Source organism: Strix uralensis, chromosome 17 (genome assembly GCF_047716275.1).
Source record: "Strix uralensis isolate ZFMK-TIS-50842 chromosome 17, bStrUra1, whole genome shotgun sequence".
Lineage (NCBI taxonomy): Eukaryota > Metazoa > Chordata > Aves > Strigiformes > Strigidae > Strix > Strix uralensis.
The window spans coordinates 7035841-7053065 of record NC_133988.1 but is presented as its reverse complement, the minus strand read 5'-3'; the positions used below and the strand labels follow the sequence as shown (position 1 = coordinate 7053065).

The 17225-nt window shown below is 41.0% G+C and overlaps 1 protein-coding gene across 6 annotated transcripts in view; it reads left to right on the top strand.

Annotated features, from left to right (window-relative positions):
* Positions 1-73: 73 nt before the first annotated feature.
* The window catches only part of MED15 (mediator complex subunit 15), a 30041-nt gene continuing 12889 nt past the window's right edge, over positions 74-17225 (top strand). For 3 of the 6 annotated variants that reach the window (XM_074887327.1, XM_074887324.1, XM_074887323.1), the window contains exons 1-8: positions 74-240; positions 6834-6921; positions 8131-8182; positions 8651-8680; positions 9901-10116; positions 10689-10951; positions 11722-12102; positions 13302-13391. In XM_074887327.1, the coding sequence (XP_074743428.1) occupies positions 173-240; positions 6834-6921; positions 8131-8182; positions 8651-8680; positions 9901-10116; positions 10689-10951; positions 11722-12102; positions 13302-13391 (1188 nt within the window). In that variant the 5' untranslated portion in view covers positions 74-172. Of the gene's footprint in view, positions 241-6096; positions 6141-6833; positions 6922-8130; positions 8183-8650; positions 8681-9900; positions 10117-10688; positions 10952-11721; positions 12103-13301; positions 13392-17225 lie in introns of those variants that run through there. The other 3 variants (XM_074887326.1, XM_074887329.1, XM_074887328.1) reach the window with 3 other exon arrangements.

Below are 17225 nucleotides of genomic sequence, written 5' to 3'. Positions count from 1 at the left end.
CTCTCGCGAGAGTTGGCCGGGCTCGGGCCGGGACTTCCTCTCCCGCAGGCTCGCAGCGTGCCGGAAGTAGGTGCGCGGCATTTCCGCGGTGGCGTGCGGCCGAGCGGCGGCGGCGGCGAGCGCGGCGGCGGCGGGGCGGTAGCGGCGCTCGGCGCTTGCGGTGGCGGCAGGGATGGACGTGACTGGGCCTGAGACCGACTGGCGCAGCACCAACTTCCGGCAGAAGCTCGTCAGCCAGATGTGAGTGCGGGCCGCGGCCTCAGCGCTGAGTAGGCCGCAGGCGGGCCTCGGCCTCTGCCAGAGGGGCTTCAGCGGCTTCCGCTGCCCCCAGGGCCGCCCTCGCCCGGGTGGCTCTGTTCCACCTGTCTCCGCTCCTCTGCGAGTCCTCCCCGGTCTTCCCCTTGCTGCCCGGGTTTGTCCGCGGTCCTCGGTTACCGCTCCTCCGGGCCCTTTTGCCGTCCCCCTGTGAGGGGGCCTCGTTGCCAGGATTTGCTCAGAGCCTACGCGGGGGGGGAGCCTGGCCTATTCTTTCACTTAATTTCTTCGATCCTCCTTCCCTTTCACTTTCCTCTTCCCCAGGAATACCAGCTTCCTGTCCTGCTTGACAGCATCTGCTTTAGGGCTTCGATTTTGGCAGTGTCCGTAGTGTTGCCGAGTTTGACATATTCTGTCCTATGAAAGCCCCTGTTACTGTCTTGCATCTGACTTTTTTTGGCTGGCAAAAACGAAATTAAAATGTCGGTGACGTAATATTTTGGTTATTCTGGACAGGGATTTGCTTTTCTCACTTCTAGAGCATGCATCATCTATTAGTATCTATCTGGTACTTAAAAGGCTGTTAAAGTTCACCTTGTTGCCTCGTCAGTTGTCCTTTGTGAAACAATTGCTTTACTTGAATTACTTTGTTGCTCTGCATGATTTTTTTCTTTTACGTAAGGCTCTTTTACCCTATGAAAGGACAGTGTTCAATGCTTCTAATATATTGAAATCATTATTTATGTGTGCTTAAAAAACTTGATTTGCCTTGTTGCTTATAAGAATCAATGTTTAAAAACACTTTTTTTTTATGAGATGTAAACAGTATGCTGTTTGACTGCATGTGGTTTTACTGCCTAGCTGGGCTTTATTATAAAGGTGCTGTTTCAGAATTAAACTGTTATGCTATTCATTAAAGAAAAACACAATGCGTGTCTATCAAAGCAGTGCAAACTTTCTTGGTGATCAGAACTGATGTTTTACTTTCTAAACTTTGCGCAAAGTCATTAATCCTGTTAGATTAATCCCTTGCTTTTTCTTCTCCTCCTCTTCTACTGTTCATCAAAACACGCAAACAAGTGCCCTTGAATGCTGTGTAGATAAGAGTAAGCAGATACAAACCTTAACAGAATAGACCTTTGTTTTTGTGTTTGCCCTGCGAACTGTAACTGTTTTTTCTCTGAGCAGTACACAATGCCGATAGATGTTTCAGTGGATGCATATAGCAAGCGATAAAAAAAATTACTCCTACTGACCAATAAAATCTTTAAGGTCAATGCTATATGAAGAGATGCCAGTAATCTTAAACTTTTAATTCTTGTTGTGAAAAAGTAGAACTAAAATATCTTCAGTTTATTGTCTCTTATGTATTGATGTTCCTTCCTTGCACTCCATGCAGGTTTACAGTATACATCATATGTTCGTATTCACTATCTTGTTTAAAAAGCAAGCAGACTTTTTATTGGGATAAGTGTAGAATGGCTGCAGTGGATTTTTATTTTTTTTTAAAGTGATTAATATGTGCTAGGTATCTGAAAACAACTTGGCTTGGTTTCATGTTGGTACTTGGAATAAAGTGAAGCTAGCCAGAAGCAGAATTTATAATAGATAGGTTTGTTGAATGAGAAATAGAAGCAATATATTCCCCACCCATGGCAGCAGGGTTGGAGCTAGATGATCTTTAAGGTCCCTTCCAACCAAAATCATTTTATGAGTCTATATTGGCTAAAAAGACTTGAGTTCTGTATGCAACAAGTTCCTATTTCTTTCCATAAGCTTCCAGTTTTGCCATTAGTGAGGCTTGTGTAGTAGGTGGAAGAGGGGGGTAATTAAAATAAATATCTGGTGAATCATCTGAAAGTTTTCTTAATTTGTGGGAAGGTTGTTCCTAACAGTTATGAAAACACACTGTCTTATATGCATGTATATTTTCCAGTTCATCATGCAAATAATAAGTGTTATTTATTTATCAAGATGAATATTAACACTTGGTCTTAAAAAAGTTAGCTGAAATGTATGGAACTGTTTACATAACTCATTTTGAGTGCTTTGTTATAGCTTCTGGATACAGAAATCTTAATTTGTTGCTAATTTACACTCGGGTTTCTTTTACAACACTGAATTTAAATTTTGAGGGGGTGTTTTTCTTTTGAAAGAGTGACATGTGAGTGAATGTTTCAGGAGTGCTGTGTGGAACAGGTATCCTAGTGAATGTGTCAGTGGTCAATGTGTACGATTTAATTATCAGAATTTGAGAGAATACTGCATTTGATGATGCAAGGTGGCCCCTTCAGTATTCGGTTCTTGTGTGGCTGCAGGCCCAAGCAGGACTTTCATACTGTTACAAGATGGAGGAAAGCATGAGCTCAGATGACTGTGGCCAGGGAGTAGGTTTGGCTTTTCCCAGGTTGTTCCAGGAGACAGTGGTGATGTAGGGGGTGTGAGTATCTTCTTGTGCTTGCAAAACACCCCTTTATTCTGGCCCTTACAGGGAGTAGGTGCATACTGGTGCCTTGGGAGTCTCCTTTGTAAAGGGCTTTCCTTAATATGTTTTTAAACGTTGGTATTGCCTGAAGGACAAATACGAACTGGGTTGTGTGGTGGTAAACTCAGTATGTGGTTGAGTACAGCTGCTGCCCCAAGCTACTTCTAGGCTATGTTAGAAGTGAATCATCCTGAGTGTAGAAGAGGGATGTAACTTCAGTTGTGTGATGGTCCATTAATTTTGTGTTCAGCTTTTTGCCTGAAGTTTTGATATGTATGTTCTCACGTGAGATTGAATAGGGTTTAGCTAATGGTTCAGGTGGATGAGCAGAAAGAGCATGTGTGAACAGAAATAAGGATGGAAATGTGGAGAGTGGATGAAAGGAGATAGAGGTGGATACTGTGGAGCAAGCAGGCGGGAGATTAGTGAATCAGCTAGTTTTTTGAGGGAGGGGAAAAAAAGAAAGATCATCTGCATTACTGCTCTCTGTGAAACCAGTTCATAAAGGAGCCATAATTTTATTCCAGCCTAGGTTGTCTGATGAGAATTTAGGCAAAAAAGGCCAAGGCAGCAGATGTTTCTCCCTTCCTGGGACTGTAGAAAGTGAGGGCTTAGTTTTATAAATGCTTTTTTTGACACAACTGTGAACTGAAGAACTACTGCCTATGCAGTACCTCTTCATTCCAAGTGTTTGGGTTGCGATACAGTCAATCCGATAAGGAAATTTCTAAAAGTTAAAAATAACTCGGGAGAAAGTGGTTATTTTTAACCTTGGTTGTTCTTCAGTGCTGATAGCACAGCCACACGGAGAGTTGTACTGGCATAACTTGGAAGGGGCGGCTTCTTACCTGGTCACCTCTGCTGGAGGGTATCACCTCTGGTGGAGGATATGCTTGTGAAGCTGTGAAGGGGTGATTCTGTGTGTAGTGGGAAGGGGTTTTTTCATTACTGCAGAACTACAAAGACAGGTCATGCTAGGACAAGGCCTTAGGGAGGCTGGATGGTCTTTTACTTTTCCCTCTATAGCTGAAGGGACCGAGGTCCTTCAGGCTTTTATGTGTTCTGCTCAGCCACTGTGAATAAAGTACTATGGGTGATTCCTGTTTGGGGTCTTCTGCTGGTCTGTGGTGTTATGGGGGCATTCCAGCAGTGAGGGCTGCTATTGATGAAATTTGTTTATGTCTGATCTGTAACTAACAGAAATGCTGTGTGGGACAGTGCCACGCGCACAAGATCGAGCCATGAAAGTTTAATGTATTTGCTTGTGTTTACTTGAAGGTTTTTAAACCTTGTAATGTGGATAGATGTGGCTAACTGCTTACCAGCATGCTGCTTTTTTTCCTGCTGTTGTTTTAAGCAAGAAAGGTGCTTTGAGCTGAGCATTATAGTGACTAAATAGTCTATTTCATGAAGCAGCATTTGGTGATGTTACCTGGCTTAATGTGGTGTTGGCCCTGAAACTCATTGCCCTTTTATTTCTTTGGATCAACTGATTCATGCAGTCATGGGGTGAACTGGGTAGGGGAGCTGGTATAGTTCTGAAGGAGAACGTGTTTTGCAAGATTTTTCAACTAGACCAGCTGGCCTGAGTGAGAGGTTGCATGTTGTTGGGCTGGAAACAAGCTGCTTGGGAATGGAGGGGGAAGTCCTCCTGCAGCTGGTGTTCATGTTGAATGCTTCTTCTAGTGAAACTGCAACTTTGAGTGTTCTACATGAGATGAAAAAGTCAGTTTTAGTGCACATTTTATGATGCATTGAGTAAGTGATTATGAGGCAGATAAAGACTGAATTGGCTGGTACCATCTAGTTTTCAGAGTTTTGTTGAGTTTGGTGTTCTGCAAGGATACGATACATTATTTGGTATCCTTAACTCTATGCTAAAGCTATGGGGGTGTTTTTAGTGACTTTCCCCGTCTTTTAACATAAATATTTTTATATTGATTGCAGATGAATATGTGAACAAAGAACAAGTTGTGTGTTTTTTTCCTTCCTCCTAGTCTAAATCTTTATTGGAATGATAACAGATATCACATGCAGTGCTTGGAATGGCATTATTGGTAATGCAGATGTAGTCATTATAAAATGTTTTCATGTCCTATAACATCCAAAGGAAATGGTAGATACATATAAAAGTAGATAATCTCTTTTCTGTGATTTTTTTTCCAAGTTCCTGGTACCACATTGATCACTGTCCGTATCACAACCACTTAGTACTACCTACATGTTGCTTCTTTTACTTGCTCCACATAATTTTTTTCTTGTCTTTCTGCCTGGTCAGTTCTTGGTGCTCTCAAAATGAGAGGCATTATCAGTGTACTGTGGGACTGTGAAGTTGAAGGATGAGTGGTGTGGATTTGGAGGCAGCCTTTCTGAAAGGGAAAGCGTTAAAAAAGGGAGGTCTTGATAAAGAATTGGATATAGCTTCTTCTGCACCAGAGCTCCTTTGTAAGCAGCTCACTTTAAGGCTTGTTTGCGCATGGAGGAATAGTTATTCTGCATTATGTTCAGATTCCTCTTCAGTTTAAGTAACCTACATGCATAAACAGCATTTTTTTAGTGCCTGCCAGACCACACAAACAAGCTACCATGAGAGAGCCTTACAGCAAGGTAGCTGTGTTCTACTGTCTTCTACTTCGCAGGCTACAGCCAGTTAGCTGTATGCTGTTCGGCTACCAGTTTGCAAGGCAGGGGTGTGAGTTGTGGCAGCTTAAGCTCCTGCATTTTAAGGCTATAGCGTCTGCTCTTCTCACTTCTGTGACTGTGTTACTGAGTTAGGTCAGGAAATGGACCCAGCTTACTCCTCATATAAGCACTATTCCTGCTGCATGGGAGGTGGTAGAAATTCAGGGGGAAGAAGACGGTGGTCCCCCTTCAGACTGGCTGGAACTTTTCCGGGATCGCTACCCTGACATGCATTTAGTGTAGCATAGCTGCTCATCCAACAGCAGTTACTGAGAAATAATTTGTTGAGATGTTAATTACAGGTGAAAGTATTTCATGGTAACTTGTTTGTGGAATTTAAAGACTATAGCTGCTAGGCTGCTTTAAAATAGAACAGGTTTTGCAGTGAAGTGAAATGTTTCCAAGAATGAGAATGCCTGCAGGGTCTGAATAGGGCTGTTCACCTGACTGAACTCCTTGGTTTAGGATGTCTTTATCTTGTTGCATGTTTCACAGTTGAATTGCTTGCTACTTCTTGATGTACTGAGACTGCCCCTTCTTTTCCACCTATGTCCTCCTAAGTGTGTGGTCTTCTGTGTTGTGTGTGCATTTTTTTTGTTATTTCTTTTTTTTTCCTTTTCATCTTGCATGTTCAATATCCCATCCAGAGGGCAGATCAAGATCCAGTTTACTAGAGGTGTGATGGAAAAAGGACAGGAAGTCCCCACGATTCTGTCTGGTAAATGGGAAAGAACAGTAAGGGAATTGAAAGCTTTTTATTACCAAACCTGTTATTTTCTTCCCTTCAACATTCCATCAACAGGGCCTTCTTTTCATCTTATTGCTTCACCTGCTGCTTTCATGCTGATTGTCCCATCCCTGCCCTGCACATCGATGCACCTCTGCTCTTCTCTGCCCCTGATCAATGCTCCCACTAACTGGTCAGGCCTCTATGCCTTTAGGCAATCTTTTTTTTTTTTTTAGAATTTTTATTCTTCCACCTTATGTTTAGAGGATTCTTTTGCAAATGCCTGATGCTAGGCAGGCTCAAGCCCATTGTTTGCCAAACATGGATTACATTAATCCTATCATTCAGCTTTCCTCAAATTAACAGGTCCTGGTATTTTGTCAGATTAATACATCTGGTGGTAAAATATTGACTTGCTTAGCAGTTGTTCTTGAATTTCTGAAAAGAATGTTTGTGTTGCCTTTTAGAAATTAGTTGGCTTTTTTCTCTGTTATTTGAAGAAATTTTAAAGGGTGGCAATTTTAAGTAATGTATGTGGTGTGTTTTGGTTTGCGTGTGTGGTTTGTTTTTTTTTTTTTTAATCCATACATGAGAGAGTGTTAAAAAGATGGTTTACAGACCTTCCTAACTACAGAAAGTATTTTCTGATCTTCTCAATATCCAGCCTTGTTTTTTCTTTTTCAGTGATGATGCTATGAGGAAGGCTGGTGTTGCCCATAATAAATCCAGCAAAGATATGGAGAGCCATGTGTTTATGAAGGCCAAAACAAGGGTAAGGCATCTGTTTGTTTCCAGAAGTTACTGGGGCATCAAAAGAAGTTCAGAACAACCCATGGAAATAGCAAACCTGATGCACTTAGTTCACTCTCTCTGCTTAGAGCACACAGTTATGCAAAATTTTTGATTTATATGTGCTTCTTTTACCCTGAGTGGAAGTGAGGTATTTTGCATCCAGTATATGCATCAAACTGGACTTCAGTCCAAGACAGCTTTGCTGATGCTGCAGTGTTAATGCATATATGGGACCACACTTATTTCTTATCTGAAGACTTGTGTGTAGTGAATTGTGTAGAATTTCCTTTATCTACAGTGTAGCACCATTCCATATGGCCAGCTTGGTGGTCAGGAGAGACTGAGATATCAATGAAAAGGCTGTGTCAAGAGTAAGACCAGGGGAAGTGCTGTGGTCTCTCTGAAAGTCTGGTTATCATGTACAATTCTAGACTCTACCAAAATGTAAACTTCTTTCCTGGAGCTATGTTATGAGAACTTGGTTACTTTGTAACTGTCTCCAAACAAGCCATGTTTGGGATAGAACTTGCCTGGTGAAAATTTTAGAATGATGTCACAAATTTGTGCCTGCTGATGGCATCCTCACTGGTGAGTTGGGAGTTTCATCGGCAGGAAGGGTATCTCAGACCTGTGCAGTTTCTCTTGCACATTATGAAGCACACCAATAAAATGCTGCGAAGATTATTTGCCTTTTCACTTCTGACACTTCTATCAATTGTTAGTCTTTAAAGTTGTTAACTTATTTGTATTTGTAATACTAACTTAGCTTAAAAAATGTTCTTGTAGTATGAATGTGACAAAGTTCAAGGACTAAAGTCAGTGTACTAAGTAAGCAGGTTCAATCCTGAAGAAAAAGGAATTTGAGTGGATAAGAAGGGGAAAATGGATGTATTGGTTTATAATTATGTTCACATATTGTGACCGTACTAGTGTGACTGTCACGGAGGTTCTTTCCAGTGAATTTTATGGTTTCTTGGCCTTCTTATACCATCAACCACAATGACCTATTAGTAAAAATATTCTCACTTAGGTAATGAACAGACTGTTCCCAGGAAGTGAACTGGTCTGAAAAGCCCACAGACATTGTAAAGTAAAATCTGTTATGCTGAGGAAGAATACTGAAGAACCATAAAGCCATGGTTGCAATGTTTTTGTTTCCTATGCTAAAATGTTCATTTTTCAACTTTAGGAGGAATATCTTTCTCTTGTGGCCAGACTTATTATCCATTTTCGAGATATTCGTAAGTAATTGTTTGGATTTATTTTTTTTTCTCATAATGGGATTGGTCATCCCATCCTCCCACAAAAAAGGAAATTTTAGGATTTGTATGTGTGGTTCTGCACGTAACTCTTCACAAGTTGCCTTAAAAATTTTCCTGTAATATATATGCTTAATTTCTAAATATTGTTTCTTTTACACATCCATTTGTAATTGAAAAGTGCTTGAGAAATTATTTAAACTTACTACTTTTTTTCACTACTAGTTTTTTTGCTGTATTTTTGCTTTCTTTCTGTTGTTTATGTAGCGTTCTGGTTACCAAATTGGCTTAGGTTAATGTATTTTGTTAGAACTACTCTAGACAGTGACTTTTTTTTTCTATTTTTTAAATTATTATGTGAATATATTTCTTGTAGAGATTATATCTGAAGGGCCAAATTTATGTGTGATAAGATTAACAAAGGCAATTAATTTTGTTCTTCCTTTGCAGACAATAAGAAATCTCAAGCCTCAGTCAGTGGTAAGAGCTCCTTTTTTTTTTTTTTTCCTTTGTTTTTGTTGTGTCTGTGCCCTGTTGTCCGTCTGTCCCTGTGTGTGTGTGTCCCCAGTTTCTAGGTAGAACAGCTTAGAAATCAGGGTTGTGGTTTACTAAGAATAAGAAGGTTGTGGGTTCCCTAGCTGGAATGTTAAATGCTGCTGAAGGAAAAGATAGGTAGTGTGATAGCCTTGGAGTTGTTCAGTGATGAAGGTGATGGGGTTGGACAGTGTTTTGGGTGTAACACAGGAGACTTGTTTGTTTCTCTGTTTGTACTTTGGTTAGCTCAACATTAAAATTCTTGAAAGAACAAGAGTGATAATCTGCTGAGCAGTCCGAGTTTTTCCCTGTTACAAGCTTTGGGTTCCTCAGGGTGTTTGTGGGGCATACACGCTCTGCCATTTGACTGAGGTTAGATCTGATCATGTCTTCTGTCTCTGTGCTAATTCTTACAGCAGCATATGTTAGGAACATAGTATGATCCTCTATTTTTATCCCTCTGTAGGCTAAATATGCAATTCTGTGATTGATTAACATCCAGCCTAGACAGTTGGAAATTACAAGTATTCTTAAGAAAAAGGCGGTGTTATGTTCTATACCTGAGTAATATTGCTTTTGCACCCCATGTTGTGCGCTCTTGAATTGCTATTCCTTCTTTGACTTCACTTTTCTGTGTGCCCAGGATTCAGATTATGACAATTGTCTTGAAATGAAAGGCACTGAATTTATCCGTTGCATAATAAATGTGATGTTATGGGGGGAACTGTATAGCAAAGTTATTTCCTCTGCTGCTTCTCTGTGTTGATGTTGGGAGGCAGAGACTAATAGGATCCACAGTGAGACTCTTGGTTTTTGAGGTAACAAGCTGGGTGGGTATCCTCATGGAGTTTTGTGGGCAGCTTGTTTTGACTTGCATATAAATTCAGAGGTGGCTAATAAGTTCCTTTTCTCTAATGTATTTAGAATCTATTTGGAACTTGGCAAACCTGAAGCACCTTAAATAATCTCCACTCTATTTACAGAGAGTCAGAGACATGCCAGAAGCCTCTTGCCTCACAGGCAGAGCAGTGAATGTTAGATTCTCAGAGTACTGGATGTAGTCATGGTCTGAATCCGACAGATCAGAGAGTGGAGGATGGAGAACAGAGGATTTTCAGGAGGCAATTGCATGGCTATCTGCATATTGGTAACTATTTTCTTTGTAGATCCGATGAATGCCCTGCAGAATCTAACTGGGGGTCCCCCAGCAGGGGCACCTGGAATGGGCATGGCTTCCCGAGCTCAAGGAGCACCGATGAGTGGCATGAGTGGCCTTGGCCCAATGGGACAACAGATGAGTCTCCCAGGGCAGCAGCAGCCTCCTGGAACCTCGGGAATGGCCCCTCATGGTATGCCTGGTGTCTCTACAGCTACTCAGCAGAGTAAGTGTTCACTTTGCTTCAACCACTGAAATTGCTGGATCAGCTTTTCAGTACATAACACTTTTCCACAAGAAAAGGGTGCTGAAGAGGTTTCATATTTCTGGCTAAATCAGCCAAGTGAACTGCAGGAAGAATTGATTTCAAATTCTGCTACCTAATGGGATAAATGTCTTCCTTAGGGTAGTGAGGAACAGTGTTGTATAAGCAAATGCTTCTTTCATCCTATAAGATGACAACTTCCAAACTTTTTGTAGAGCTCACCTAAGGTTTTCTGCAGGTATGGTGCTTCCTGCTGATCACCTCTGTGCATATTTATTCCTGCACATTTTTGCATTCTTTGCCTAGGTTGCTGACTCAACCTAGGCAGTGAGAAATAGAGCCTGGTAGTAGGAAGTGTCATTAATTCTTCTGTAAATGTGCCTAATCCCTTTGAGGAAGCAAAAGTATATACTGCTAACGAAGAACATTGATGTACTTTAGGGATTATCTTCAATTATTATGAGTTATACTGGGTAACTGTCTCTTGCACTGTTTGGGTCTCATGTTTTAAGTACAGTCTACCTTCTTTTTAGCCCAACTTCAGCTTCAGCAGATAGCTCAGCAGCAACAGCAGCAGCAGCAACAATTCCAGCAGCAGCAGGTGGCTTTGCAGCAGCAGCAATTCCAGGCCCAACAGTCAGCCATGCAACAACAGTTTCAGGTCCAGCAGCAGCAGGCAGCAGCAGCTGCGGCAGCCCAACAGCAGCAGCAGCAACAACAGCAGTTGCAAGCCGTCCAGCAGCAGCAACAGCACATGCTGAAACTGCAGATGCAGCAGCAACAAAACCAACAGCAGGTGATGACAATGGCAGTTGAGGTGATCTGTGTTCGGTTACTTGTCAAGTGATGCTTGGCTTGCATGGAAGTACTGAATATCAGCTTTGTGTGTCGTTAAGGCGTTTCCACTTTAGGTTGGCAAGTTAATTGGCAACAATATATTATATCCCATAGTAAAAGCTTAACAGTCATTTGGTTGTTTTCTTCTGTCATAGCAATAGAGAATTAAAACCTTTGTCTCTTTATAAACATCAGGATAGTCTTTCATTCTGACAAGAACAGGGGTGTGGGAAAGAACTAAAAGCACTTGTATTACTCTAGAAATAGTGGCTGTTTTGTCATTGTGTGAATTACACATTGCCACTTTAAAAGATGTGTGCCAAGCACATCGTATATATGTATTATCCTTAGGCACAAAAGCAGAAGAGGAAACTTCAGCTGTTGTACTCTTATTCAGTTTCTGGTAAATGGTGGTGCTGATGCAGACTGGTTACATTTGAAGAAGTGCTTTTGAACTCGCTTGTACAGGAGAAGCTGATGGACTTCAGCTTTGCTTTTGAAAACTGTTTTAGTAGCAAGACAAGCTTGTAATATTGAAGCCACAGGCCACACACTATGTAGAGTTGAGATACATGAAGAGTGAGTGTATAAAAAGGTTGGGCTTTCCCTTTGGACTTAAAACCTCAGCCTGGGTATTAGGATTCTGTTTGCTCTTGGTTTATGCTATAAAAATAAGGCTGCTATTGCATTGCTGGAAGCTTTAGCATCCTGGGTTTTCCTGCTTTTTAGATGCAGCAGCAACAGCAGCAGCAGCAACTACAGCGAATTGCCCAAATGCAGCAGCTGCAGGCAGCACAGGCTATGCAGGCACAACAGCAGCAGCAACAGCAGCAGCAGCAACAGCAACAAATACCACAACAACAGATACAGCAGCAGCCACCTCAACAAGTAATGCAACAGCAGATGCAACAGATGCAGCAACAGCAGCAGCAACAGCAGCAGCAGCAGCAACAACAACAACAGGTTGCTCAGGCACAACAGTCTCAGCTTCCACCACAATCCCAGCCTCAACCCCAGCCCATGGTATCTCAGCCACAGGCAATCTCAGGACAAATTCCTAGTCAGGTTATGCCTGTTACTCTTACGCCACAGCAATTAAAAGCAATGCAGGTAAGGGCTAGTGACCAGCTGATTGTTGGTTCATTATAATCTTCTAGAGAAATAAAAAAAAATTCTTTGACTTTTGTTAATAATGAAGTAGGAGAAAACTCAGCTTATTAAGAGATCTGTAGTTAGCATGTTATAAGTATGGAGAGTTTAAAAGTTTGTCTGGGCCTTTCAGTAAAGAACAGTTTTGTGTCTTAACAGTAGGACTTCTGGAAATCTGTGTAAATCATTTATGCGGCTAATATTTAAAAATAATTTTTTGTCTTACTCTTGAATGGACAAGTGAAAAAAGAAACAGAAAAAGAAACAAGCTCTGGTTAAAGAAAAATTACTTCCATGATATTTGCTGTTCTAGAACATGAGCAAGTGCTTTGAAGTGCCTACTGCATGTGACTGGAGCCAGTGTTGGCTCTCTAGCGTGCTGGCTTTGCTTCTGCTGCCATGTTTAGAGGTTTTGGTCAAAGTTTAAGACACTGGTAGTTCCTGCCTTGAAAAGAATGTGGAAAAGACAATAGTTTTACTCTGTTGAACCTCTTGCTGGGTCATCCTCTTAATGGTGCAGCTTTTTGAACTGGTGCAGCACAGTAATTTTTTTCTGGGCTCCGTATATGCTGTTGAGCAAAAGCTCAGGTGTAATCCCAAGACTTGCTTTTCTTTGGGCCTTGCTGGGGTTGAGTGGAGTGTCAGCCACACTTGAGAAATTATTGACATGACACTTGAGAAATTGTTGACCCCACATGAACGAGTTGACTTTGCTCTCCTACCAGCTCAGCTAGGAGTAGTTAGGTGTCATGCACATCACACTGATGGTTGTAGTGATGTATAAACATTTGAAATGCTGGTCATTGGTAGCTGCATAATACAGTGTGCTTGAGGGAAATTGACACAGATGTGGTTAACTGTGTTTGCCAGAAAGTTGAAGTATCTAGTAATGTCATAGGAAGACCTGATTGTACAGGGAAGAGTTGCAAGAAGAAATCAAATCTTGGGTGCACAGTCTCTGAGAAGACTGTTCTAAATGTTAGAAACATGGGAACTTCTTTTCATAAAGAAAACTCAAAACCTCTAGGAAGAAGTATGTATGTGAGGCTGATCTTGTCTCCACACCCCTTTTTATGAGTATAGTAAATATAGTTGAAACAGAAGTGTCATACCCTAGTCAGGTAGGTATATTTACTCAGTTCTTTCTTTTCATACTCAAGGTAAGAGCTCAGCTGGTCCAGCAGCAGCAGGCAGCGGCAGCAGTGCAAGCAGCTCAGGCCCAAGCTGCTCAGATGGGAGCTTCAGGGCAGGTAAGGGCCCAGGAGCCAGTATCACTAGTTATAGGCCTGTAGCAAGTGCATGCTAGAGATGAGCATGGAGATGGGTTTCTGGTTGGCTTTCTGATGAGGGGTCTGACATCGGTCATCCCTGACAAAGGGGATATGGGCTTTTATGCTGTTTCTCCTTTGCGTGGAGTCAGAGGCAGGATTTCGTTGACAACCTCTCTGTGCATGCTCTCTGTCCTGAGTAGGTAAGATTGTTGCCTGTACTGACACAGGAATGCACATCAATAAGACGACCTACTGTGGTCACGCTACAAGTCTGACTGTTGGTACCTGGAGTGTATCACCTCTTTTTTTTGTTAAACTTTCTTAGGTGACTGCTTTGTGGTGTAAACTGATTTCTGTACTGTGAATCTTTGCCTGCTATCTTTACTCACATGTGATTTACCTTCCATCTCCATGTATCAACTATAAAAAAAATAGTATAGACAATGAAATCTCTCTGCACTCCCCTCTCATTCCTTTCATCTTTCATTCTTTTTCTGAGTGAAATGGGCGGTAGATATAGATTGCTCTTGTTCTGGATGTGAATTGTGAAGAAAAAATGGCATGTGTCACAAGTGCAGAGTTACATTTAAAAAAAAAAAAGTGCTGGGTGAAAGCTTATTGTCTAACACAGTTTTCTTATCCTGCAATACACTTGTAGCCCCAGTGATTGTTCCTTGATGTGTGTCTGGTATGAAGGAGACATGGGGAAAAAAAATTGGGAATGGCTTGAGCTGAACCTCTCATCCCATTTTCCACAAGAATATGAAATAGTCTTTCGTGGCTTACCTCTGTAGTGTTTCATATTGAGGCATTTTACAGACATGGGTAAGTACAATTATCACCACTTTGTAGATGGAGAGACTGAGGCAGACAGATGAAATGGGGTTGACTAGGATTAATGGCAGAGCTCTTTTCGTATACCCAGACGTTCCATGTCTGCATGCACCATTTTCCCTTCAGTGCACAAGTAATACTATAGATTCAGTAAGACATTTGGAAGCTTTTTACGTGGACTGTGATAACAATTGGTTCCTCAACATAACATGTCCCAGACTTGTATCAGGAATAGTCTCTTGTACCATCATAACTTTCGTGTGGCCTACATCCTTGTTGGTGGCTAAGTTCTGTTTCTGTATTGGTCCTTTTGCTTGTGTCAACATAACACAGGATGTAAAAGCTGAGCAGTGGTAAGTACAGTTGATACAGTACTGGCAGCAATGCAGAATTCTCTTTCTACAGTTGAACTGTCAATTAAACCTTTGGTTTGTTTCTTAAATAATTTCCAGGTGGGAGCTGCAGGGACTCTAGGCTGACTGGAAGGAGACTCTGACTTTTTTTCTTTTTACTAACTTAATGGTGCTCTTTTCAACTCCTAACCAGATGGATTGTGCATATGTAGACTTAACTTAATTCTTGCCCTATTTAGTGAATTCATATGCCAGTGGCTTAACAGCACAGTGCATTTGAAAAGTTTCAAATGATAAGGTGGTTGACAGCAGGTTTTGTATTGCAGCTTTATTCAGATGTGTAGTAAATTCAGGGACTGCTCATTATCTATCACAGATGGAGTTTAGAAAATTCCCATACAGGCTTTACTCCATTTATGTTCATGCTATTGCAATATGAGTCTACTAAAATTCACTTAACTCTGTGAAGTCCAATAATTAAATGGGTTTCTTGCACTTGTGTATATATTTTCTCTACATAATACTTAGTTTTAAGATTGTGGCTGTGTACAATATTACAACGCAGCTTCAGTGTTGAGAGTGTATATGGATTTTTTTTATTTTTAAGAAGTTTGTTTTAAGAGTAGATTTTGCTTTGTATTTAGTACGTTTTTCACTAGCACCAGCATTTTTAATAAATCTGCCTTGACTTCTTAATTTGGTTCAGGAAAGCTTTTGTTGTAAACAAACCCTGTCCTAATCTCTGCTTGTTACATTTAAACTTAATCTCTAGGGGCTTTCGAGCTGGGAATTTTGGTTGATGTGGCTGTGTTTTTCCTTTTCCGTAAAGTTTCTGTTCATCCTTTCTACATAAGAGTAAAAGCAATCCCAGGTTTAAACATGGATCCATGTGAGTTTTGAAGTTGTCTGAAGTTGTAAAGACACCATGCAGGTCAGTGTTACCTTGCTTGGGTGTCTAGTCCTCATTGAGTATGTAACTCACAGGTGAAGCTGGTAAATAATCAAAGTAGTGTCCTAGTGACCAGAGTGCTACACAAGTGCTTGTAACACCAAGAGAAGATCTGTAATCAGCTGGAGTTGTGTTAATAATCACTGTTCTGGTTCAACTCCTTCAGGTGCTCAGAATGCAGATTGGTTGTTGCTCTTTGAAAATCAGAGCTGCCTTTAGTGGAGTGACAGTAGTACAAGTACTTACACTCACCAGAAGCTGTATATTTACAGAATTCTGAATCTTTGGATTTTAGATGAAAGAAAATTACAGGTTCAGGATTCATATTGTTATATTCCACTTCATTTTTATCAAGTAAAGGGGTTTTGTATCTTACAGTGAAGGGAGACTGTCTTCCTCTGCTTGATGTCTGTTTTTGTGGGGTAAAATTCTCAATTCTGTAAATTGAGATAAATCAGTTTCACTTGTGGAGGAGGATTTGCCTTCAGTTTAAATCTTTTTCAAAAGTACTTGAACACTTCTGGTTGTCTTCTGTTTTTAGACTGACAAGAACAACTCCTTTGTGGATATACTGCTTTGCATAAAACAGATGCAATCTTTGGAACCCCCTTTCCCAACTGCTTTGTCAAAGGGTGACAAGTTTCATAAATGTGAATCAGCTGGAGAATGGGAAAAATAGATTACTTTGAGAGTGGAATTGGTGTCATTTTATATATACACACTTCCTTTTCAAAACACATATTTCAAAAAACAGAAAATCAAACCCAAAATTGTGTGCATACATGTTTGACCAACCACAATACAACAAACAGCTGAAAGCCTTTGAATCGGAGTTTGTCATGCTGGTGTTCAGTAGTTTGCCAGACACTTAAACTGTGAATGTGCTTCTAATTTCCTTGACCTCTGAGGAAGTAATCTAAATCTTCACACTTTGGTGGTGTGGCATGAGAAACAGGACTAAGATGGGACATGTGGGTCACCATAACATCCCTGGGATTTCACACGCTCCAGAGATCCATGTGAATTCACGAGGGTCTAAGATGGGGTGATTGTGCCTGGAAGGATATGTTTTGTTTTTTTCCTAGCAATTTCCTTTTTCTTTTTTGGTTTTTTTTTTGTTTGTTTGTTTTTTTGTTAGGGTTGTGTTGCTTCACCAGCTCTCATGTTGATACTGTAGCTCTTCACTGCACTTTGTAGCATCCACCTGTGCTTTGTGCCAGTGCTGGGTTGTTGTGTTTGCTTGTGGTGGCTGTTGCATGCTGTGTGTGTACATGTGCATGTGTGTGTGATGTCTGAAGCGCTCTCATTTGTTTCCCTTTTGAAATCCTGTCTCTGACCATCCTTCTTTGCCTGGATGGAAAGGGACTGCATTGCTCTGATGTTGTGAACTAACAGCTGTGCTGAATTTGACACTATTTCCTTTATCAGTTATTGCTTTCCTTTTTCAGTCTTGCTATGTTGTATTTAATTTTATTTATTTTTAACAATTGTAAGCACATGCATTCTCTGACTCTCTAGAGACATGTTGCTGGCTGCTTCAGTCCATTTACATAGAACACTAAGCAAGAATGCCCCAAGTCACTTACTGAAAGGAGACTTCATTAACTGTTAGGTTAGTTAGGGCCTGTGTAGGTTCCTTGGTAATAAGGATGCTGGAAGAAAAAATAGCCCAGAGAA